At 36.0% G+C, this 26,600-nt stretch overlaps 2 protein-coding genes across 10 annotated transcripts in view; one reads left to right on the top strand and one right to left on the bottom strand.

Moving 5' to 3' along the window:
• LOC117334099 (centrosomal protein of 120 kDa-like) overlaps nucleotides 1-13,536 on the bottom strand; it is a 33,363-nt gene extending 19,827 nt beyond the window's left edge. For both annotated transcript variants that reach the window (XM_033893548.1, XM_033893549.1), the window contains exons 1-12: nucleotides 13,158-13,536; nucleotides 12,250-12,518; nucleotides 11,416-11,548; nucleotides 10,119-10,273; nucleotides 9,136-9,333; nucleotides 8,518-8,637; nucleotides 7,782-7,880; nucleotides 7,163-7,430; nucleotides 6,825-6,917; nucleotides 5,032-5,158; nucleotides 4,379-4,528; nucleotides 3,215-3,332 (exon numbers count right to left, since the gene is read on the bottom strand). In XM_033893548.1, the coding sequence (XP_033749439.1) occupies nucleotides 3,215-3,332; nucleotides 4,379-4,528; nucleotides 5,032-5,158; nucleotides 6,825-6,917; nucleotides 7,163-7,430; nucleotides 7,782-7,880; nucleotides 8,518-8,637; nucleotides 9,136-9,333; nucleotides 10,119-10,273; nucleotides 11,416-11,548; nucleotides 12,250-12,518; nucleotides 13,158-13,203 (1,776 nt within the window). In that variant the 5' untranslated portion in view covers nucleotides 13,204-13,536. The remainder of the gene's footprint in view (nucleotides 1-3,214; nucleotides 3,333-4,378; nucleotides 4,529-5,031; nucleotides 5,159-6,824; nucleotides 6,918-7,162; nucleotides 7,431-7,781; nucleotides 7,881-8,517; nucleotides 8,638-9,135; nucleotides 9,334-10,118; nucleotides 10,274-11,415; nucleotides 11,549-12,249; nucleotides 12,519-13,157) is intronic.
• Nucleotides 13,537-13,737: 201 nt separating this feature from the next.
• Nucleotides 13,738-26,600, top strand: part of LOC117334100 (casein kinase I-like) — a 53,696-nt gene continuing 40,833 nt past the window's right edge. For 3 of the 8 annotated variants that reach the window (XM_033893558.1, XM_033893553.1, XM_033893550.1), the window contains exons 1-2: nucleotides 13,738-14,278; nucleotides 20,594-20,634. In XM_033893558.1, coding sequence (XP_033749449.1) covers nucleotides 14,098-14,278; nucleotides 20,594-20,634 — 222 coding nt within the window. In that variant the 5' untranslated portion in view covers nucleotides 13,738-14,097. The remainder of the gene's footprint in view (nucleotides 14,279-20,593; nucleotides 20,635-26,600) is intronic. The other 5 variants (XM_033893556.1, XM_033893554.1, XM_033893552.1 and 2 more) reach the window with 3 other exon arrangements.

Genomic DNA, 26,600 nt, shown 5'->3' with positions numbered 1-26,600 from the left:
AGCTTAGCTGTTTCTTTTCATAATATTTGTACAAATGAATACAAGTCAGCATCTCTTTTCAGGATATTTGTTTTAATCAATCAGAGAATGTTTAATTTTCTGTCTTTAGTGTGCTTAAACTCATTAACAAGCTTGTCAAGAGTGAAATCAGTCAGGTTGGAGATCGTTTGAAGCAGCTGCCTGACTTTCAGATCGGGAATTACCAGTATTTCGTTTGAAAAAGCTCGTAACTTTCATTAAATCTTTCGAATCTTTGAGCAAAATCTTCTTTGCGTAATATTTGGAATTGTGTGACATCGTCCCGAGTCCAGTACTTGATTTGACCTCGGTAAATAGAACGAGTCAATGTACGTAAACGCTTTGCATTAAACTCCCATTTAAATGGGCGATTCAAACGCAGATATGATATGACTTCAATAAGACTATCCAAGCGCATGCGCGAATCGCAAAACCAACAACAACACGATGACTCACGGTAACATTTTAACGTTGCCAAAATAATGACTGGAAGCTCGTATAAATCCAAATTTTTAGGTTGTCTTATCTTAACAGCGATTGGGGAAATACAGACCGGAATTGGGAAAAAATAGACCGAAATTGGGAAAATACATGCCAATTTTCAATTGGGAATGGGTCCGTGTACCGGACCCAAAATATGCCTGGCAAAAACCCTGTAGAGGTGTGTGGTGTAAATATCTAGAGGTGTGTGGTGTAAATATTTAGAGAGGTGTGTGGTATAAATATTTAGAGGTGTGTGGTGTAAATATTTAGAGGTGTGTGGTGTAAATATTTAGAGGTGTGTGGTGTAAATATTTTGAGGTGTGTGGTGTAAATATCTAGAGAGGTGTGTGGTGTAAATATTAAGAGAGGTGTGTGGTGTAAATATCTAGAGGTGTGTGGTGTAAATATTTTGAGGTGTGTGGTGTAAATATCTAGAGGTGCGTGGTGTAAATATTTTGAGGTGTGTGGTGTAAATATCTAGAGGTGTGTGGTGTAAATATTTAGAGAGGTGTGTGGTGTAATATCTAGATGTGTGTGGTGTTGATATTTAGAGAGGTGTGTGATGTAAATATTTAGAGGTGTGTGGTGTTAATATTTAGAGAGGTGTGTGATGTAAATATTTAGAGGTGTGTGGTGTAAATATCTATAGGTGTGTGGTGTAAATATTTAGAGAGGTGCGTGGTGTAAATATTTAGAGAGGTGCGTGGTGTAAATATTTAGAGAGGTGTGTGATGTAAATATTTTGAGGTGTGTGGTGTAAATATTTAGAGGTGTGTGATGTAAATATCTAGAGGTGTGTGATGTAAATAGTTTGAGGTGTGTGGTGTAAATATTTTGAGGTGTGTGGTGTAAATATTTAGAGGTGTGTGATGTAAATATTAGAGGTGTGTGTGTGATGTAAATCTAATGTGTGTGGTGTAAATATCTAGAGGTGTGTTTGTAAATATTTAGAGGTGTGTGTGTTAAATATTTAGAGGTGTGTGGTGGTAAAATATTAGAGGTGGTGTGGTTGTAAATATTTAGAGGTGTGTGGTGTAAACATTTAGAGAGGTGTGTGGTATAAATATTTAGCGAGGTGTGTGATGTAAATATTTTGAGGTGTGTGGTGTAAAGGTGTATATCTATAGGTGCGTGGTGTAAATATTAGAGAGGTGCGGTGTTGTAAATATTTAGAGAGGTGTGTGATGTAAATATTTGAGGTGTGTGGTGTAAATATTAGAGGTGTGTGATGTAAATATCTAGAGGGTGTGATGTAAATATTTAGAGGTGTTGTGTAATAGTTTGAGGTGTGTGGTGTAAATATTTGAGTGTGTGTGGTGTAAATTTAGAGGTGTGTGATGTAAATATTTAGAGGTGTGTGTGTGATGTAAATATCTAGATGTGTGTGGTGTAAATATCTAGAGGTGTGTGGTGTAAATATTTAGAGGTGTGTGGTGTAAATATTTAGATGTGTGTGGTGTATATATTTAGAGGTGTGTGATGTAAATATTTTGAGGTGTGTGGTGTAAATATTTAGAGGTGTGTGGTGTAAATATTTTGAGGTGTGTGGTGTAAATATTTAGAGGTGTGTGGTGTAAATATCTAGAGGTGTGTGATGTAAATATCTAGAGGTGTGTGGTGTAAATATCTAGAGGTGTGTGGTGTAAATATTTAGAGGTGTGTGGTGTAAATATCTAGAGGTGTGTGATGTAAATATCTAGAGGTGTGTGATGTAAATATTTAGAGAGGTGTGTGGTGTAAACATTTAGAGGTGTGTGATGTAAATATTTAGAGGTGTGTGATGTAAATATTTAGAGGTGTGTGGTGTAAATATCTAGAGGTGTGTGGTGTTAATATCTAGAGGTGTGTGGTGTAAATATTTAGAGGTGTGTGGTGTAAATATCTAGAGGTGTGTGATGTAAATATTTAGAGGTGTGTGGTGTAAATATCTAGAGGTGTGTGGTGTTAATATCTAGAGGTGTGTGGTGTAAATATTTAGAGGTGTGTGGTGTAAATATCTAGAGGTGTGTGATGTAAATATTTAGAGGTGTGTGGTGTAAATATCTAGAGGTGTGTGGTGTAAATATCTAGAGGTGTGTGGTGTTAATATCTAGAGGTGTGTGGTGTAAATATTTAGAGAGGTGTGTGATGTAAATATCTAGAGGTGTGTGGTGTAAATATCTAGAGGTGTGTGATGTAAATATCTAGAGGTGTGTGATGTAAATATCTAGAGGTGTGTGATGTAAATATTTTGAGGTGTGTGGTGTAAATATTTAGAGGTGTGTGGTGTAAATATCTAGAGGTGTGTGGTGTAAATATCTAGAGGTGTGTGGTGTAAATATCTAGAGGTGTGTGATGTAAATATTTTGAGGTGTGTGGTGTAAATATCTAGAGGTGTGTGGTGTAAATATCTAGAGGTGTGTGATGTAAATATTTAGAGGTGTGTGGTGTTAATATTTAGAGAGGTGTGGTGTAAATATTTTGAGGTGTGTGGTGTAAATATTTTGAGGTGTGTGGTGTAAATATCTATAGGTGTGTGATGTAAATATCAAGAGAAGTTTCATGTATATATATACAGGTGTGTGTTTAGATAGGTGTATTGTATATATATTTACAAAGGTGTATAGTGTATGTATTTAGAAAGATGTATGATTTTTGTCTAGAAGCATGCATGGTGTATACATTTAGAGAGATGTATAATGTATTGATATAGATGTTTGATGGAGATACTGACCGCTATCCTCATCTTGTCTGTGGTGATGATGTTCCCCAGAGGAAGACGTGCTGTGCCCAGTAACACGTCCTTGGACAGCTGCTTGTCTCTGTGCCATACCTCCACTATCAGAGGCACCCTGTGTCCACGGAAATCAGATTAATTACCATCATGCTACAATCATATCTACTCACTAAGTTATCATGCTACAATCATATCTACTCACTAAGTTATCATGCTACAATTTGGTTGTCATATATCATAGTCCGACACTCCTTTAAGAAAATATATTTCACCCATCCCTGAGATATGTTTATTACCAGATTGTGAGACCTCAATTATCTGACCTGACAGTCATTCATTACCCGACCCTGAGATATTCATTACCGGATCCTGAGAGACATCATTACCAGAACCTGAGAGACATTTATAACTGACTCTGACAGTCATTCATTATCCCACCCTGAGAGACATTTCCGGACCCCCTGAGACATTCATTATCTGACCCTGAGACATTCATTACCTGATCCTGAGACATTCATTACCTGATCCTGAGACATTCATTACCTGATCCTGAGAGACATTCATTGCTGGACCCTGAGACATTTCCGGATCCCCTGAGACATTCATTACCTGACCCTGAGACATTCATAACCTGACCCTGAGACATTCATTACCTGATCCTGTCGTTTCTGAGACATTTCCGGACCCCCTGAGACATTCATTACCTGACCCTGAGACATTCATTACCTGATCCTGAGACATTCATTTCCGGACCCTGAGAGACATTTGCATTCATTACCTGACCCTGAGAGACATTTCCAGACCCTGAGAGACATTTCCAGATCCCCTGAGACATTCATTACCTGACCCTGAGAGACTTTATTACCCGACCTTGAGTTATGTTCGTAACCTGACCCTGACAGATGTTCATAACCTGACCATATGATAAGTTTATTATGCGACAGAGATGTTTATTTCTTGAATGCGAGAGAAGTTTATTACCCAACAGCAATAGAAGTTTATTATTTGACTCTGAGAGATGTTCATTACCCGACAGCAAGAGATATTCATTACCCAACCCTGATAGATGTCTATTATTTTAACAGGACAGATTTTCATTACCGAATCATGAAAGACATTTATTACCTGACCGGCGACTATGCAGACAGTATATTCGCCTACCTTAGGAAAGTTTCCTGCAGCTGTGCCACAGTACAAGCAAAGTCAAAGGCACAGAAAGACTGGGGAAGAAGAACCTCCATCCCTTTGCGTATCTCGACGGGTGGGTGAGTCAGGATAGGTGCTGCACTCCCAAAGAATGGGTATGTATACCTAAAACAGAACATGAATACTCATATGTTATATTCATTTTCTTAAATAAATGTACTGATAATATCGAAATGGTCAAAAGAAATGATTTTAGACACAGCAGAGGGGAAACAAATGGGATAGGTTTATTGTGAATTCTTACCCAACATAAAAGTGTCTGTATTGGTCACATTTACTAAAAGTTAAAAAATCTGACAAAGGTATTTGGACATATATACAAAAGAGATGAAATCTAATGACTAATTCTGTAGCTCATTTACAGTATGTGATTTAAAACAATGCAGTATATGAAGTACAAGTATCAAAAATTTCTTTCATTCTTCAGTGATGAGAAATTGCATTCTTCTTTTTCTTTCACAAGTAAAATTGAGAATTTGAAAAAAAAAAAATTGTTTATGTTCATTGAATTTATCAGAAATTATTGTACTGTGACATCACCATAGGAGATGATACACTTGTTACAGAACAAAGAAATTTTTATACAGTATATATATATGTATATATACCTGATAAAGACGTAGAGCGTGTTTGTGCTGGCCATGTCCTTGATGCTGCGAAGGTCAATGGAGAAGGTGAAATGATGGGCCTGAGGGGGGATAGCCACGTGTTGTGTGGTCGTTTCAATGCTGCCACCTGTAAAGTTAAGTCAGCTTGTGGGTAGAATCAATTTGTTTGTTTATTCACTTTAAGCCTCGGTATTACAGCAAAAACAGAATAAAGTCATGTGCATGTACAATAAGGAGAATCAATAGACAATTATTCACACACAAGTCTTAATCATTTACATAATTATAGTTACCTTGATCAGACGACCTAAACAGGACTAGTGTGGGTAGGGAGAGGCTTTGTTTATAGTTACCTTGATCAGAAGACCTAACAGGACTAGCTGTGAGTGGGGAGAGGCTTTGTTTATAGTTACCTTGATCAGAAGACCTAACAGGACTAGCTGTGGGTGGGGTGAGGCTTTGTTTATAGTTACCTTGATCAGAAGACCTAACAGGACTAGCTGTGGGTAGGGAGAGGCTTTGTTTATAGTTAACTTGATCAGAAGACCTAACAGGACTAGCTGTGGGTGGGGAGAGGCTTTGTTTATAGTTACCTTGATCAGAAGACCTAACAGGACTAGCTGTGGGTGGGGAGAGGCTTTGTTTAAAGTTACCTTGATCAGAAGACCTAACAGGACTAGCTGTGGATGGGGTGAGGCTTTGTTTATAGTTACCTTGATCAGAAGACCTAACAGGACTAGCTGTGGGTAGGGAGAGGCTTTGTTTATAGTTAACTTGATCAGAAGACCTAACAGGACTAGCTGTGGGTGGGGAGAGGCTTTGTTTATAGTTACCTTGATCAGAAGACCTAACAGGACTAGCTGTGGGTGGGGAGAGGCTTTGTTTAAAGTTACCTTGATCAGAAGACCTAACAGGACTAGCTGTGGATGGGGTGAGGCTTTGTTTATAGTTACCTTGATCAGACGGCCTAACAGGACTAGCTGTGAGTGGGGAGAGGCTTTGTTTAAAGTTACCTTGATCAGACGGCCTAACAGGACTAGCTGTGAGTGGGGAGAGGCTTTGTTTATAGTTACCTTGATCAGACGGCCTAACAGGACTAGCTGTGGGTGGGGTGAGGCTTTGTTTATAGTTAACTTGATCAGACGGCCTAACAGGACTAGCTGTGGGTGGAGGGAGGCTTTGTTTATAGTTACCCTGATCAGACGACCTAACAGGACTAGCTGTGGATGGGGTGAGGCTTTGTTTATAGTTACCTTGATCAGAAGACCTAACAGGACTAGCTGTGGGTAGGGAGAGGCTTGGTTTATAGTTACCTTGATCAGACGGCCTAACAGGACTAGCTGTGGGTGGGGAGAGGCTTTGTTTATAGTTAACTTGATCAGACGACCTAACAGGACTAGCTGTGAGTGGGGAGAGGCTTTGTTTATAGTTACCTTGATCAGACGGCCTAACAGGACTAGCTGTGGGTAGGGAGAGGCTTTGTTTATAGTTACCTTGATCAGAAGACCTAACAGGACTAGCTGTGGGTGGGGAGAGGCTTGGTTTATAGTTAACTTGATCAGAAGACCTAACAGGACTAGCTGTGAGTGGGGAGAGGCTTTGTTTATAGTTACCTTGATCAGAAGACCTAACAGGACTAGCTGTGGGTGGGGAGAGGCTTTGTTTAAAGTTACCTTGATCAGAAGACCTAACAGGACTAGCTGTGGGTGGGGAGAGGCTTTGTTTATAGTTACCTTGATCAGAAGACCTAACAGGACTAGCTGTGGGTGGGGAGAGGCTTTGTTTATAGTTACCTTGATCAGACGGCCTAACAGGACTAGCTGTGGGTGGGGAAAGGCTACGCTTGGCTGGCTTATCTCCCCTTTGGTCAGATTTTTTTGCTGCTCCTACAAAATTGAATTTGAAACAAAGAAAATAAATCTCCATTTATAATCAGTAAAATAAAAATAGATCTCCAACATTTCATTCGAAATCACACTAAAAATTAAACTTTTTTTTGTTAATGATTTTTTTTTCATAAATAGTCAAGCATGGAAATGTAAATACATGCATAGTTAATGCAATTTCCCTGTAATGTAGTGGGAGTTTATATATGACCAAACATAATTTACCACTTAATCTCTGTCCTTACTTTCTCTTAGTCTATCCTCCTCTATGCTACTCAGATTTTCCTGAGTATTTTCCTCTTCAAAATCATCTGGGTAGTCATCAGCTGCTGCCTGTTTGGGGGCGTCCGCTTTATCCCCTTTGGCCATGCCTTTTGTTTTAGACTTGGTTTTGGTACCTTTGGCAGGAGATTTTTTAGTTTTAGGGGAGTCTTTGTGTCGGGGTGGTGAAGACTCCCTCTGAACTTCCTGTTCTTTCCTGGGCGGAGATTCTTTCACCGGTGATTTCATTGCCTATGAATTCAGAAAAAGTCCAAAATCTGAATCCCTTTCTATGACGATTATTTGTTTGTAAATGTAAGTCTGTGAATATCTGTGAGTTTTGAAAAATAAATACCACACTAATGTTATGTCACTAATTTTGTGGGATTTGTTTGTGCGTGTGGTTTTTTTTTTGGTACTTTTAATCGACAAAATTATATGTCCACAAATTCATATGTCCATGAAAATTTAAAGTAATCTTTATTTATATAAACATCATTGGTAACAGGTATTTAACTTGTAATTTTAAGTAAGGATTGTACACTTTGATATGAATTTGACTTGTTAGAAGGTACATCGATATTTTAATCTTTAGAAACATACCATATCTTCCTTCCTAAGTATGACTGACACACCTACTGCAGGAGACATGTCATTCACGGCTGGAGGTATCTGCTGCTTTGACTTGTTCGGTGGAATCAACTGCAAAGTAATAAGAACAGGAATATTTATACGATAGAAAAGTCAAACCAATAGAAATTTGTTCATGATAGAATATTCGAAACAAAAGGAATTTGAGTCATCAAATATTGGACAAAAATTCCTTGTTATTACTGTTAGGATTTTATAATCCATGTATTGAGATAGTATTGGTCCCCCAAGGTGAACAGGTGATGGCACCCAATTATCGATCCATGAAAATATGTTCAGATTTAATGTCAAATTGTTTGTGAAAAATATGTCGCCCAATCCTAATTTGATGCTAATGGAGTAGGAAGTAACTCAAACTTAAGTCTGTATATTTTGGTCTCACAATAAAAAAAAAAACGGATATTTTCTCTCCACAAATAACCTTCAAGACAATAAAAAAAAAAATGTAAATAAATCAATCAGGACTGTCTTGCATCTTGTATAAATATGGATTATGCTTTTATATTTGCATACAATTTTTCTTTGTTTTACATAAATTGAGACTCACACTGACTTACATATGATAACCAATATGCTCAAGCAGATGTTGAACACTTTAAATATTATTATATCATGTACATAATGTGATGTGTGTTTGAGTAATTTTGTCAATTAGATAGTGCACTATATGAAAGTTGTATATTGTTACCTGAAAGGATCCCTCAACAGCCACTGGTTTCATGTAAATCTCAGTGCTGTTTTTTTGAAGAAGAGAATTAAGTGGAACCTCACAGCTCCCTAGAGACTGCTCCCCACAACAAAGGTGAACCTACAAAATCAACATTAGACTCTGTACTGAGAAACAATAACAGACAGTTAACAGTGTATTTCAATATCAGACTTGATTAACATGTGTACTTCAGCAGAATTACAGATCAACCAAATTGAAAGGAATGTAGATTATTTGGAGTTTGTGTAGTTTTTGCAATTTAATAATGTTTCATAAAACAAAATTATAAATGAAAAAATATCTGGTTGTTTTTAGACATCAGCTATCTTAATCTTTGATTATTACAAGTGAAAACATGTCTCTAGGTAAACATACACATATACCTTTTATTTTTCTCTGTTATTATTTTCCAATCTAACAATATATAGACAAATTCCAAAATGAAATAAATGGCAATTTAAGAAATTCCAAAGACATGACAAGAACCACCCTTTCAAAATCATGCTTTGCAGAAATATTTTTAAAGAAAAATACACAAAGGAAAAATAGCTTTCAGAGTTGTGAAAATAACTAAAGGTAATCCTCCTGATGGCTGACCTGGATGCCTGGTTGATGGGTGAAAAACTGCCGCAGAACTTCCACACTTGTCCTAACTCGAACAGATGCCCTTTCAGCAGGGAAGTTGGGATTGATGAGATCATGGAATACTTCATTTGTGACATCATTTCCAAGAAGGGAAAAGTAGAAAAAATACCCACTGGCATCTGGAGGTAGGGGCTGTGTACTTGGTATCAGCTGAAAGTGAGTTAACAACAGCATTCAAATCCCCAAATTAAATTGAATGAGCATGACATTGTATGCACAACCATCAACATACCATATGCTGGTATGAACAAAAGGTGGACATGTTAAATAGATCAATAATGTTAACTGCATACACAGTTTCTGAGTTCTGACCTCCACTTTCTGTGGGAGTTATCCCCCCTGAAATGTTGCCCTCTTTTGTAGCAGAAGGTAGCACACCAACACAGGTGGTAGGGCTAGAACCGGAAGGCAAACTGTTTCATTTCTGTTTCAATGCAGTTTGGCAACAAGAAATCTTCATAAATTCGTCAAATATTCATGGTGGGAAGGTGTAAAAGTCTTTTTGCTGCCAAACAGGAAAAATATGAATATTGAAAGAATGTGGACCTTTCTTATTGTGACTGGCCCCTAAACAAAATATGGCAAATTGTTCTTGTTATTTTCTGGACGAGAAATCCAGAGACAAGTCTTGACCCAACATTTTTCCCCGACGTTAACTGGAGTTTACCAACATGTACGCTGCACTGGTCCCTGCATCATGTATTCACAGTATATTATATTGTTCTGCTCCTACCAAGCGACAAATCAAAAGTGTATTTTATCTCCTTTATTGAAGAGCTCTCAAGTGGAGACTAACTTGAAATTGCATATTGGCATTTCTTTTTCAGAATTTCAATTAACAAAATCTTTGGATTTATATTTTCTATACAAATGGTCAAACTTAAAATTCTCATGATATATTTGCTACTTCACTGGCACTTGACATTTCTAAATACCTGTGGCAAGTTTGCAGCATATGCAATAGTAACAGAGAGAACAAATTGGTCTTTGCACTTGGCTGCTGGCCCTATCTGGTAGAAGCCTTCCTCCTCATTGAGTATTGGGCGGAGAAATCGGGCTTCGTCTGGACCAGAGGCTGAATTCTCTATCACTGTAATTTCAAAGTAAACCCCACAAAAAATTAAATACTACACTTTGACAGGTTTATATTTTTAAAAGAAATTAATACATATATAGTTTTAGTAATACAGTCAAACCTCGATGATTCAAACTTCGTTGATTCAAATTTCTCGCTGTATCAAACTTTTTGCTTGGTCCCGAATTTCCTCACTATATAACGCTACTAACGAACCTATGTATGATTCGATTTTTTATAAATCAAAGTTTTCGATGTATCAAACTTTTTTCATGGCCCGTTAGCTATGATATTATAGGTAATTGACATCTCATGATTCGAACAAAAAGTTAACCTATACTAACCACTGGACAGGTGTTTGTCGTGACCCCTCGCAGCAAGAGTTCACACCCCTCCCAAAAATGCCCTGACTGACAATAGGGATAACGATAGAGTGCGTTGTCACTCCCGATCATGGGGTTAATTAATAATCAGACTAAATTGATAGATAAATGGTGTAGTTAGAAGCCATGGCATTTAATCACTCTGGTAAACCATACCGGTAGTTGTCTTTGATGATCTCCGCCGCCATTGAAATCAGCGGTTGGTGAGTAAATTTTACAGAACAGTAAAACAAAAGCGGATCAATTTTAAACACAAACAATTAGCGATGTCTTCACTCATATTCAAAGTGTCACGTTTCAAACTTATACATAAATATCCACTTAAATTGGTATTTGTCATCCAAGCATGCATTCTCCAACTGATCGGCATTCCGTATTTTATATGCCCATAACGTAAACACATGTGCCTTTAGCAGATAAACGTTAACGTAAGTGTGCATTGTACTTTTGTTATATCTATAAGCCGGGATATAAGTGCTTTGTAACATATTCATTGTTTGTTTAATTAAAAAATGCTAAGGTATAATTGATGAAAAGTATTTTTATTTTGTTGGGTTTCGGGTAAATTAACTAAACATTTCGATGTGAGTCTGACAGGCGACGATCAACATGAAGTTTGACTGTACTTAAATTTAAAGAGATATTTCATACTGGTTGAACATGACAGTAAATTGCAGAACTTAGCACAAATTATTCAAAGCATTGCAACTTTTAAATCATTTTTTTTTCTTTGCTTTTAGCTTAAAGAAAGGAAAGTACAATGTTCTTTCTTACTTCTTGGAGGAGCTTCCTTGGCTCGAAAACTTGGCTGTTCTCCACTTTTATCTTCATCCAAGTAGATTGAAAGCTTAATTTCTGACTTGTTCTTACTGTACTTGGAGTGTAAAAGCGGATACCATTTCACCGTCTGAAGAAAAAAATTTGCATATTCACAGCTATAAATACTTAATTGGAATAAAGAATATCAATTCCAAATAAATTTGAAAAATACTTAATTCATGGAACTATTATTAGAAAAAAATATATCTAATAGGTAGCTTTCTTCCAAATAAATTTGAAAAATACTTAAATCATGGAACTATTAATAGAAAATATATATCTAATAGGTAACTTTCTGAAAATTGTTGACACGAAATGAATCTGATACTTCAGACTTTTCAAACATCTCACTCTTCATGTGAACAAATAAGTTTTAAACATATTTAACAGATAATGTATACATACTACCTGTGTATTTAAACAATCTACATTGTACATCTCTCAGATCCAAGATTTCATTTACAACTGTAATTAAATTGACAGTTTGTCATCATTATGACCATATCGAGATGGTTTACCAATGACAACAAACCCCCCTCTTTTGTATCAGCTGTAGATATACATGTATCTAAGCAATCTGATACTGTAGGCAATGAGTCTGAGGTATAAATAGACAACAAATAATAGTCTTCCATTGAAGTATGTGTTTCATATAATACACAGATTGTTATTGCCTTAAGTGTCTTTGGTAAAGACAATAAGATGTAACTACACTATGACACAAATATATACAGATATCAGAATCTGATATCAGTTTTATGTATCCTTATTTGTACTGGATGACATCACCTGTTTAGCAGTCACTGATCGTAGGTCTAATACTACATAACCGATGGCTTCCTTCATGGTACTGGAACTATCGTATGCATAGCACTGGATCTTGATGGACGTCCTCTGAAGTCGATGCTGCTGTAGTCCCTTCTTGTCCAGCTCCCAGGCCAGCTCCTGAGTGAAATCTGGATTTTCCACATGATTCACTGGATCAGTTGACAACAACTCACCATCAAATCGAGCTTCTGCAATAATCTGATGCCTTGGTCGCTTAGGAAATCTTCGTCCTGGTAAAAAACAAATGAGGACATTTCTTTGAAAATTTCAAGAATATTAAACCTAGGGTGGTCACAGTTAACACAATCATCTGATTACACTGAAATATATATTGAACCAGATGTATACAGGTATATTTGTATATGTAACTATTAGTTTAACCAATTAATATGGTTGATTTGGAAAAAAAATAATGGAATTCACACCACATCTTTTTTGCAATTATAGGATAGGTGCTGTCCCAAAAGAAGTTATCTCTTTGTTTCTTCTTAAATAAGCAGGTCCGTTGCAATGGCTAACGCAGTAGCATGCTTACAATATTGACTGCAAAAAAAGATACTTTTCGCAATACTCGTGTTGGGGGTTGTAGTTTTGGTGAAAGGAAGGAGATAGGGAAGAGGGGGGGGGGGGGGGGGGGGGGGGGGGGCATATTAATGCTGATCAGATATATTGGATCCATTATTAATATATAATATAATGCATATATATATATGAGAGTATGTATTCACAAATTTTTTCCATATGTTTATCTCAATTCTGTCTGAAATCGAACATATTTAAGTGGCGCTGGTGTGATGGACGAGATCGGACCTGTCATTCCACTGGTATGATTTTTGATGATGCGAAACACTCTTATATAAATCATTTACCTTCAAGAACCGAAATAACGACTAAGAAGCGACCTTTCTCAACCATGGTTGATCATGTGTTAAGACGTCAATCGAAGAACAGTCTCATCCGAAACTTTTGTTTACATCTTTCCGATTTTGTTTGAAAACAGCCGCCATATTCATGAACTCGCATGTGTACTAATGTTGATACGGAAGTGACGTAAAATCTGGCGTGATAGAATATATTAATCTTCCGCTAGAAAACACTTGATATTTATATATTTTAGTGCATCCTTTTGAAATAATCGACCTTGTGGTATTAGCATGGTATTTAAACTTTATTTTAACGGTTAGAACATTAGAAATTACACTGTTTATCGATAAATATTACACTACGCCTGGTAACGGGAATTCCCGACTTGCGCACATTGCCGGTGACATATCACTGACTTCCGAAATGATATTTCACCTAAAATATAGATCTAATAATATTGTCAATTTATTTCAAACATTTTGTTTAATTTTAGTATATTAGTATACAAATATACAGAGTTGATATCATTCAATATCACACCACAACAATCTTTGTATCTGTTTTAATTAAGTCGTCGCGGAGGAATTTATCTGTCAAACAGCTGAAGGATGTGTAGTTCCTCAGGAGAAGATATTCGAGACACGGAAAAGTAACAAATGATTGTGGTGAATTGTATGGGTTAACGACAATGTGAATCGTAAATCATAGACCTAACGACATCTGCTTTCACGAATGTTAACATAAGAATGGAAAACAATTGTCCAAATGGCATGGAACCACGGGAAAGGGTTTCGGAAATATGGCATGATTAGCAATGAACACTTCATCTTGAGCACAATTTTGGTGCTCTGTTCATAAATCCCCTTTCCCTACCAGCTTTCTTTTACAAGTAATCATAATTGTAACACATATTGGAGGTTAAGGGACTGCCAATCAAAATTTGGCATGCAGAAACGGGATTTCGACAGGACTGAGGAACAACAACAAGGTCGACGAAAAAGTGCTCGCAGCATGCATGGTGCAAGTCGACAAGGCAGCTCCAGTAACCAAGGGGTTCTGATGGTGGGCCCAAATTTCAGGGTTGGAAAGAAGATAGGATGTGGTAATTTTGGAGAATTACGGCTAGGTAAGGATGGTGTGATGTTAATGAAAAAGTCGACGAGATCGTTATACAATGAGACTGATTATATTGCCTATGTTTATATTTTCTTTGTGTGATCATGACCATGGGTGTGGCTTCAAAGCATCTGTGAATTTGATGCTGCATGCAGATATGGATAGTAAAAATCATTGCCACTCTGATTAAGGGACGATTGAAACTAATTTGTGATTTAAAAGGTCATGTCAACTTGATCGACACTTTTTTGATATGTTGATTATAGAGCCATCAGGGTGGATGTTGCCCTCAATTTTTCATTTCGACTCCCATCCACATTATGAAACTCAGATGGAATGTTGGGAACTTGGATATATGATGTCATATTCATAACAAACTTTGACGCAATTTTAATGCTTGAATCGCTTCACTTCCCCAGTTGAACATGAAAGAGGTGGGGGGGGGGGGGGGGGGGGGGGTCACTGACCGACTCACATGTCAGTCTTCGAAATCTAACAGAATTAATTCTGTTGTCCTCACCTTTGGATTTTGTCGTGTAATCTTGGTAAATACTAGCCGCAATATAACGATCAGCTAGAGAGATCTTCTCTTGGTTGAGTGTAAGACTAGTAAGTCGGCGGTCCCAGGTTCGATCCCTAGAAGAGGCAATGGTTTAAATTAAATTAATCATGTGCTTCGTTACATTGGCACTCTTGTAGGGACTCAGGAATTATACTCATCACAACTTGGGAAAGCGTTGTTGTTACCCCTGGAAAACTTGAGAACGAGTTCTTTCTTGGAGGGGGAGTATGTAACCCTGGTAAATACTAGCCACAATATACTGCTCGGCTAGAGAGATATTATCTTTAGCTTGATCGGTTGAGCGTAAGACTAGTAAGTTAGAAGTCTCAGGTTCTATCCCTAAAAAGGCAATTATTTAAATTTAATTAATCATATGCCTCATTAAATTATGTTCATTTGCTTGAGAATTTACAGCCTCACAAAAGCTATATACAAATATCAAGCCTCGAGATGGTAGCACTATAACCCACCTGTCCCATGTTCTTTCCAGTTACATTGTATTTGTTCTAAAATTTGGCCTAAATGCTACTGCCAGCTCAATGCCTAAACCATGAAGTTGAGAATCCAGTATGTTGAACTAGCAGTCTAGCAGTGTTATAAATAGGTTATTGTCTGATCATGGGACAGATTTTGAGAAGCACAGAAGATTCCCCTCTTGTATTTGATGTTCAAAGCAGAAGGAGATATATCAGTGGTCACTGAGGAAACTGTTGATATTGTTACCTGGTTAGTGTGTGTTTGTTGGGTTTATACCACAGGAAAAGTCCATTTTGAGGTATGGTCCATGTAGTAGCTGATGGCTACTTCACTGAACAACATATGGGAGGCACATCAAGAGAAATAAGGGTAGAGTGTAATGCCCAAGAATGCAACCATGACATTGAAAGTAAGCTTCCTAAGGAACACAAACGGACATGGGAAGTCAGCGGCGAAACATGCACTTCAGATTTTTACTTGAGATTTATAGGTCGTTGTTCTAACTGACTGAGCTATCGCATCCACACCAAGTAATTATAGACAGTGCTTTGATGATCAGCTGTGAAAATAAATTTTAAAGCAATATAACCATTGTAAATGTTACTATATTTTGTGCATAGAGTATATGCACTGAAAGCTAGTGGGCTGCATGCCCATTCAGGCCAACACAGAAAAAAGGCTTCATCCCAAGTGAATCAATTAATTTTTGACAGCCAATTGTAATCCTAAATTGTCAAAATTGACTGCTTTTTTATATCCCTATCTCTGTCAAGATAGTACACATGTACCATTTTAAGCCTGGCTTACCTATATACTAAATGCATCCCCATCTCTGTTAAGGTACCAATGTTCCTCATTAAGTCTGTACATTGTCCTTAATTTCATATATCCAGTCGTGTTCAACTCAACTGAGAGCTGCAGGACTTGATTAATAAAGATGATGCATCCCAATGGACATTAGCATGTCCATAATGTAATTTTATGGATCCTAAAAAATGCAGTCATTTGACAAAAACAACTGACATCGGAGTGAAATCTTTTGAAATGTTCATTTCAATCAAAACCTTATACTTTATTTAGTATTTGTTGTACTGATCATTATCGATGTAAAAAAGGAATATACAGACTGCATTTAGGGAATCCCTGACCGTGTGATTTGTTTTTGTGTAGACATGCAGGGCTTTTTCTGAGGGCTTTTTGGGGCCGTTAATGGGCCCCATTCCTGATGGGAATTATTTCATTTTAAAGCCAAATTCCCAAAATTTGCAGTTTACTCCTGAAAAACTCTTTCCCAATTCACCAATTTTCTTCCCAAAATGAGACAAAAAGGCCCCATCCCAAACCAGTGAGAAAAAGCCCTGACATGGGGGTCTGTGTCCAGTTTGTTAATAACTTAACTGGCTTTGTGCAATTAATAGATGTAGCCAATTCCAATTCATTCCAGAATAAAGGTTTTAACAAAAAATAGCCGTTAAAATGAATACATCAAATTCTTCTGGTAGAGTTATATAGATTGAGAATTAATTAGTATACATATGAAATACTAATATACTGGTGATATGGTCATATAAATTATTTTGATGAGTTATAAGACTGGAGCCATGTGTAAAGGAGGAAGAGATCTATCAGCAGGAACAATTGATTTGTGTTATATAGTTGAGGATACATCTGTTTAGACTGTTGCCAGCCAGCTGTATCAATTTTAGTAAACTGTTAAGTGATTGAGTGAAAATATATAACCATGTAGCATTTGGTAAGGGCAGATGTTTATGTTCAGTTGTTGACAGAAATGTCTTTGAATATTTTACTATTATTTTGCCATAATTACTTTCAATACTTTGGCCACACTTAATAGTAAATATATCTAAATCTGAAAAAAGATGTATAAATATTATTGTTAAACATGTGTGATAACTTATCCTCATCTTTGGGTACAGCTGGCCATAGGTTTATACTGTTTTTGTTGTGACCTGAATTTTAATTAATACATCACCATGATCATATAACTCTCTATTCCATATGCAGTAATGATCTGTCATAGACACAGTGTAGACACGGGTTGATGTGATATTAGGCGAGGGCAATCGGGTATAATTCTGAGATGGCACTATGTTCTGAGTTTGGCAGATGTTGCTCTTCATAATGACCTGGAGAGAGTTTGTAATAATGGGTGTTATAATAGTTTGGAGCTCTGTTTTGCCAGTGTATTAGTTAAGTCATGAAAGCATCATGTACCATAATTTATTGAAAATTTGGAACAAAATTCATGATTAAGTCTTGATCAGCCTTGTGTTATTGCTACTTGTTTGGTGGAAACTACCCCATACTGATCACTTTAGATAATACAATGCTGGTGATGAATTAAAGTCCAACAGAGTTTTTAATGAGGTTTCAGATAGTACAGCTTATCATTAACAAATCTCAACAGAGAAGCTATGCCAGTTGTATTGTTTTATGATTTGTTTAATTTATGATAGACATTTTTAAGCCTATTTATCTTAATTTGAAACGAGTGTTGATATTGTATCACACAACAGCTGAAGCTCAAGGTGATTATCCAGGAGCTTTCTCTTTGTTAATTCTACCTCAGAACTTGACGTTACTGTCTAGTCTACCTTAAATATTACTTAATATTCCTTTGTGTTGTGTATTCATTGTAAAATACAATAGGATAAGGTAACACGTATGGCGTTCAGAAATCTACATATTGTTGTCGAGTGGCTTTGAAGTTATGAAATAGGTGTAGCATTGATCAATAAGCAGTGTTATCAATTTAATATAAAATACAATTATATAAATGTAACATGTGTCATATCTGACATTTATACAGTTAAAATTATTATCATAATGAACATTATCATGAAACAAGAAATATCTTTAAAAAAGATAAACGGCATAGTTTTAATGCTGGTGATTATAATGTAAATCTGCTGTTGAAATAAATTAACGAACAAATGCATTTAAGTACGGATAACAAAATTATATCGGTTTGAATCATATTTGGTGATAATAAGACTGCATTTGTATCAGGAATATAATTTTATTAATGTGTCATTTGAAAAGATACACCCAATTATTCAGCTTGCATTCAATCTGAACTTTGTTTCGGTTTTAACTGCATATCTACATTTTGCATCTACCGCTACATTTACCAATCACATACTTCATCTTGACCAGTAACGCCACCTGTCGCGTCTTATCCGGGGCCAAAAGAATATTATATGCCTATGCCGAAAAATGTTAAATATTTCTATAACCTTTGATCAAAATAGTAATATTTTTGTCATTTTGACCTCTAGTAGGTTGGCGAGTGATTTTTGCGCATCAATTGTAAAGTTTTTAGACTAAGTGTTTCTCCCTTGTGAATTACAGAAAAATTCAAGATGATATTGATGATGTAACACTTGAGCACTGTTTCCGTGTTCGAATCTGCATCAGTATCTATTAATTTTGTTTAAGTACATGACTGAATATTTCTAGTTTGGGCTGACATCTGTGGCGTTATATAGGAATTATACATAGTTTATAGATGTTAGATAGTGCAATAAGCATCATTAATGGACATGTATTGTTTGGACATTTTTTCTGAAGGGATATTCAATCAATAAAGGTTTTGACCAACATAAATATACAAAACTTGGTCCCCATAACCCCTTTATATGCTAATATACTGCAGGAAATATGACATTAAAAACCAAGTTCAATCTAAATGACTAAAAAGATATTTCAGACAGTATATTGATGATTTAATCATTAACTATTAAGTTTCGCCCTAAATGGCGTTAATGTCAAAAGACTGTAAAAAACAGTACTAAAACAGAATTACCCTCCTTCCCCAACAGTCCAACCCCCTCGACCTCCTCTGAAAAGATATATCTACTACAAAATTACAAGGGAACAAATAATTCATTAATTTATCCCTAAAAGATGATTTGATGAAACTTACAGTTCTAATGATTGTATAATGGTGTTAAATTGACTGATGTACTTAAAAGTACAAACAGCTCAAGCCACCATGAATACCACTATTATACTCAAAAAGAAACTTTTTATGCTACATATGTACAAGACTTGCCCAATTAACACACAATTCAGTATCCTCAGGGTCAGAGTGAAGGCATTGACCACATCAAATCACTATAATATTTGTTATTCGAAATTCCATATCAATAATATGCTTCTTACCTAAGCACACAGTTCGGCAATGGATCAAAGACCTAAATAACTGCAGTGTAACATAACTGTTTGAGGATAGGAATGAGTATTGTGACAGAATCATATGTGTCATAGGGAACATATAGGTCTACATGCTTTAATGTCAAGGTCACTGTCTTCCAGCTGTTTTTTGTGTGCTGAAACTCCGAAGTTTTGTGTTGAAGCATGGGTTTCTTTCATATCACTTGTACACAGGTTATTAAAGTAGAGGTTTGTAGTTATATTTTACCTAAGGTCAAAGGTCATCTGGAGTATGTTTTCTGTTTTTCCACTGGAAAAAAAAAAAGACGAATTCCAATAATGTGGGTATGGAAAAGTTAAGTGTTCCAGAGTGTACACAGTGACATGTTGATTGGATCAAATTTCATACTCAGTCTAAGCAAGGAATATAAAAGCTGCATTCATGATCATATGCCGTTGAAATAGGCCTATTGTTGATTTCGAATTTTGGACAAGTTCTATCATTGTTGTTGAAAGGTATACAAAAACAATTTTATTTGCCTATTGAGCAATGATTAACCACACTGTACCACAAAACATTGCCTTGTCCCTATTCCCAGATCAGGACTTAGGAATTACACAGTGTATTGCATGAAATACACTGACTGTTGTATATATGGCTTCAGCATAATATGTGGCTGTGTAATGCAGTGTAATTCTATAATACTATTTAATAGTATCTCATTATGGCTTTTTAAATCCTTAGATCTCCACATTTGTCAAAATTATGGTTTTCTATTGTAAGGCTTTCTATTGAAAAGCTGATGTAGTTAGTGTTTGTTTTGTATTGGAGAGGGCTTTCAGTGGCTTTGCTTGTTGCTAAATTCCCCTTTTATATATATAATAATTATCTCTGAAATGGAAAGTAATATATTGGATAAAAGTCTAAATGTGGAGTAAAATAAACTAAGTACAGTTGTCAAATGGCATGATAGAATGTGTCTGTATCTGGTCTGTTACTGCTACAATACTGTTATTAAAATGTTAAAACCTATCTACAGAATTTCGCGGTTATTATAAAGGGGTCTATAAATGTGTGCATTGTCTAATTATTCTATCCTTTAATTTCAGGCAAGAACCTGTACAACAATGAACATGTTGCTATTAAGTTGGTAAGTAAAAAATTAGCTTAACCCTTTGCCACATGCAGGTTATAACACTTCAGCACTCTGTGCCAATAGTGCAAAGATACATTGTTGCAATGCAACATTATTGCGCTGACTGAAATATACATACACCATCTCAATGGCAGTTTTTGAGAAATTAAGCTTTGTTTTGATTAATTTTTCTAAACCTAATTTTAAAAGTGAAATAGTTGTTTTAGACATTTTTAGTAAGTTACAATTATGTTCAGAATTTCTTAAATTTTAATTCTGTGCTATTTTCTTTATAAAACCAACAACACATAACCACGAAATCAGCTGTATACAAACAGAACAGAAAAATTTCAAAATATTTTGACAATGTAATTTATAATTCATTGAATTCCTGTACATGAAATGATTCATCATTAACTCCCAAGTGAAACAAACTGCATTTTCAAAGTTTTCACAAGAATATTTCAACAGTTCAGGCTTAAGCCTAGAATATTTTATATCCGATGTCGCGACGAAGGAATGTGTATCCGACCATTTCGGGTCAAATCTACCTTCGTTTTTCAAATGCCAGCGAGCGTAGTTATTAATGTGTCGAGCTATGGTGGAAAACTGATTCTCATTGAAGAAAAGGTAGAAATAATCAATGGGACTTGCAGTATCAAAATCAAAAGTTTCTGGAAGTACTGGCCCCGTTTCCCTAACAAAATCATTTACTGTGATCGGCGAAAAATCTCGGTCAACATTACCTAATGGCGGCGGTACAACTAGTCGCCGTTCGTCCTCATTTTCGGACTCGTTATCTGTTGACAGTTCATTTAGAACATCGTTAAGATCAATATCTGACTCAATGTATTCAGGTCCAAAGCCATCGAACTCTAAATTATCATCATCGTCGTCAAAAACGTCGCGCAAAATCGTAACCACAGCCGCCATCACGCCTCGTTGTTGTCACACTTTTCTACACTCATGACTCACACTTTCTAGGTTAATTTATTCAAAAACTTTCGTATGAATGACGTTTACAAATCTGATTGGTCGATGCATTGATATCTTCTTAAAATAGTATCAGGGATTTCCAGATAGGTGTCGCTCTCAATCACGGGATTTTCCATGTCTAAGTTTACCGAACCGGCATGGCGTCGAGAGGCGCTTACATTGAGATAACGTAGAGGCGTCGAGAAGCGCTTACATGGAGATAATGCAGAGGCGTCGAGAAGCGCTTACATGTGGCAAGGGGTAAAGGCGTCCAGAGGCGCTTACATGTGGCAAAGGGTTAAACTTTCTGATACGCCACTAAACGTTTATTACTGGAAATATTTTACTTTATGATATATAGATGAACACAGTTTAGTGTAACAATGGTAATATTATTGTATATATATACACAGTTTAGTGTATTTAAGGTAATATTATTGTAGATGTACACAAAACGTAACATGAAAACATTGTGCCATATCATGATTGTACATTAGCACACAATGCCCTCAGTTACGGTATATTTTCCTTTATTACAACTATTGCGAGTTTGCCAATTCATCATTTGGTTAATCTGTTAAACTTTGGTATACACTAAAATTTACATGGTATCACAATATTATCACTTAATGTTAGGTTATACACTAAAATTTACATGGTATCACAATATTATCACTTAATGTTAGGTTATACACTAAAATTTACATGGTATCACACTATTATCACTTAATGTTAGGTTATACACTAAAATTTACATGGTATCACAATATTATCACTTAATGTTAGGTTATACACTAAAATTTACATGGTATCACACTATTATCACTTAATGTTAGGTTATACACTAAAATTTACATGGTATCACACTATTATCACTTAATGTTATTGAAACATCTACTGATACACACATATATAGGTGGTATGATCATGATCTGTATTTGTATCCGGTGATGTAGTACTGTACGTACAACACATAACTATATTTTTATCCCGGAGTGTTGTTTATCCTTTTATGGCTATTGCTGTCGTATTATTCCTTTATATCTGATTATAATAGTACAGGGAAACCCACACATCTGCTGCTGATATACATATATTATATATCTGGGTTTTGTTGTCATGGTGTAATATATTTAATGAAGAAAAAAAAACAGTTATTTAAATTATGATGATTTATTTATATACATCACAATGCACTCAAATGCTAAATAAACTTTGTCAAAGCAGGCAAGCGTACTTAAACTTGCCAACACTTGGTTGAGTCATCCAGTTTGTCCCACCACCTAGCTAGTATTTAATTCAAGGACAAACTATCATTTTTCTCATCACAGTAAATCACGATTTGTGACAGTTCAGTTACTTTTAGTTTGGAACTAGGCTTTGTTTTTAATAATTGCATAGATATTACATGGATTTCAACTTCTATATGAGCTATATGAACAGTTCTAAGAATTTATTATTTCAGCAAGTTGAAGAAAAAAAATGTTGGGTAATAACTTGTCACCTGATGATTTACACTTTGTGTCCTTTAGTTTTGGTGAGATTGACTGAAAACATCATTGATTTGTATACAGGTATATGGGGACTAGGTACATGTACACAGGGAATGGTGGCAGATCAGGTATAGGGTACCTAGTATACGCCTATTGATTTTCAGCCGTGTCAAGACAGAATCAGTGGCAATAGAATCTGTCTAGAGCTATAAGGTAGAGGAGAAAATCAACACATTACATTTATTTCACTTTCGAAGAAAAAAAAATTACGTTTTTAAAAAGCGGAACAGTAAAAGTGAGGTTTAAATTGGTCTAGCAACAGGACATTTTCAATGATTGCTTAAACAAAAACATACTAAAACAAACACAACATGGCATAAGGAGCTGAAGGTTTATCGAAGATGAAATCAATATTTGGTTGAAAAATCTACAGGTTAGTAAATCACTGTCTTATGGTTATCTACCGCATGACATATATATGGCTAACATGTAGAGTGATAAATAACATCATCTGACCTTCAGGTTGTAAGTAGGGTTTTGTATGTGGTAGATTGAACCCATTGGTTAATGATACAAATAATATGTCTCAGTGCCTTATTAGATCACCTGCTGTGAATTTGGGATTACTATGGAGCACATCATGATCATGTCAAAAATATTTCAGCATGTAAAATATTTTTTACAAGTTTTACGAGAAAGTCAATTATTTTCAGAACTTTCATTATTTAGGTGCAAATGCATGCCAACTACATTGAAAAGTTACTTATATTTATTCAGGCACAGTTTACACCCATTTCCAATTTAACACAACATACCCTGGTATCGGTAGTTTAGGGTTGTTAAGGGAGATAACTCTGTTGTGAAGTTACTAGTCAAAAGTGTGCAGTACATGTATCATGATTGGGTCTGGTAACGGGACCCGATCCTTCCAAATCCTTGGTGAAAGGAATTCAGGGGCAGACTATTGTACTTGAATAGGGGAAAAGAGGATAGAGAGATTTTCATCAAACATCATCTGTAGGTAGCAACCCTAGGTGAAGGGGACTAAGTTTGATGTAAAGGGAAGAAGATGTGAAGCCCAGTAGTGGAAGATTGGTTGTTATGTGTTATATCCAAACTTGCCTTAAATCATACTTGGGTATGAGAAGTAAAATGTTATATAAAGGAAAGGCATGTTTCCCTTTAGTATTATGGGTCAGGAGCCCTGAATAGTGAAAAAAAAAAACTCTTATATTTACTACTTTTACTGTAATTTAGATAGAGTAAGTACTAGCTATATATATAGGTCCTCTTTTGTTAGTCCAAACACATTCATGTGTTCCATCTTATCTCTTAATCATTCACGCTACTATTATAATTAAAATTCACTCTACTGTTTTCACAATGAATATTTTTTGCTCTTAAAACTAATGACTCATGGTTCTGTGTCTGTTTTCTTTAAATGAATCTGTGTTGTGAGCAATTGTGCAGTAACCTGACTGCTTTATCCAGACATTTCCACAGGCTGTATCTCTCCCCTAGCAAGTCCCAGAACGGGACCTAACTCAAGTCATCTTCCTGATGGCTTATCGGGTTATGGCTCCTGAGGGAGCTGTATTTGGGCTTGTTACATGGCCGAGTGCAATAGTGGCTCATGTCAGTGGCACATGTCACCTCCTTCCCCCTTGGCCAGTGCATGGGATACCTTTGATAATAGGGAGAAGGGTATTGGTTGCATATAAATGTCAATCATGCTGTGAAGAGAGATTGGGATAATGTACAGCACTGCAACCACCAGTAGCTTGGATGGGTATGTGGTACAATTTCCTAGAGTAAACATTGCCAATTTGTTTTGGGAGAAAATACTCTGTAGAAATTATAAGCAAGCACAGATGTGCATGTAGCTATGGGTCTGCAGGCAGAGAGCCGATCAGCTGTATGTTATTGATGTTTTATGTAGGTAAAATGAATATTTCATTATTTGCTGACATTTTCACCAAGCTTTAAGACTTGTGTTGATGAGGTATAGTATGATTAAGTAAAGCAGATATTGACTTTCTCTACCTTTGATTTAAGAGTTTAATAAAAGTGATTTTCTTATTGCTGATAATAGTTGTTTCCATAGCGACAAAGTGTGTACATTTATGTAAACAAAGTAGTAAAGAATGTTTTGTTGATTTCGATTATGATAAGATACCTATAACTACAGAAGCAAAAAATAATACCGATATAATAAGGAAACCATTATTCAAACGGAAACAAGGGCAAAATTTACACAAAAACATAGATTTGCATGAGACTCTCTGAAAAACTACAAGGAAAATTTGACCAGGTGATCCAAAAGAATAATTGTATTCTGCTTCATTAACGACACCTGCCATACAAATCTAGGTCAAATACAGGTTAAGTAAAAAATTCAAGTGAGAGTGAGTGTGGAATCACTGGACATATCAACAAGCATCTAACATGTTTGAATTCAAGAACTAAAAAACATAAACATGTGTACTTAGCCCATCATGTTGAAGTTAAACAGAAGAACATGAAATTTTAACATTACATCTGCATTGAAGCAAATGTGTCATCTTGTAGACTTCAACAAATTGAATGTAAGAATTCTAAATGTTATCTTGTGAGAAACCATGCTCTGCTATTTGCTATATGGTCAAAAATTGTTAATACATTGTTAGCAATTTATTGTTTCTTTTCTCTCTTTCTGAAATCAGTTAAAGATGCTTCAGCACCATTAGTGTACACTGCTTGTCATAGAAATGTAAAAAAAAAAAGGCACCCGTGGTGTAGGTATATATCTGATTAACAACAAATGAAAATTATTAAAAGCACCCAAAAAAAATATTGTGTCTTGTCTCGCCTGCGATGGAGACTAGGTCTTACAATGCCGTCGGCGATGGTGGTGTCGTCAACATTTCACTTATTTTTCAGATTTTCCTTTAGATCCATTTCTCATTAAGTATAAGTCCAACTTTAACCAAACTTGATATATATCTAGATCCCATATGAACTAGATGGAACAACACGTAAGGTACCAATCGTTTTTTTGTTGATAATCAACTGGACCTTGAAGGGATGATACAGTTTAATTTACTGAATTGAAAAGCAAAACCAACAACACTTAATCATCAATGTGTACTACTGCAGCTGGAACATGAGCAAGTGGTATAGGACCCCTCAACATGTTGGTACAGTGTATGAGTAACGGGTGTCTTCCACGCACTCATTCAACTGTCACTTGAGTAAGTGTTCACCCTCTCTCCAGTCTTGTTGGCGTTTTTTAATCCTCTACAGGATCTCGTGTCATTTGGTATTGTGAGATGGCCTGTTGAATGTGGCGGGGAAAGGGCGCGCTAGAAAATAATCAGCGTTTCATAGCCTGTATGTTGTAACAGTGATAACTGTAATCTAGCCACTTATCAATCGGTATAAAGTGGTTTCTTTATTGTGTAGGGGATGATAAAAATCCCCAGCTTAGTAAATATTCCACATAAGTTATGTCTGTTTTAATCATCAATAATACCA

Source organism: Pecten maximus, chromosome 9, assembly GCF_902652985.1.
Source record: "Pecten maximus chromosome 9, xPecMax1.1, whole genome shotgun sequence".
NCBI lineage: Eukaryota > Metazoa > Mollusca > Bivalvia > Pectinida > Pectinidae > Pecten > Pecten maximus.
The sequence above is the reverse complement of the archived record's forward strand: the minus strand, read 5'-3'. Positions and strand labels throughout refer to the sequence as shown.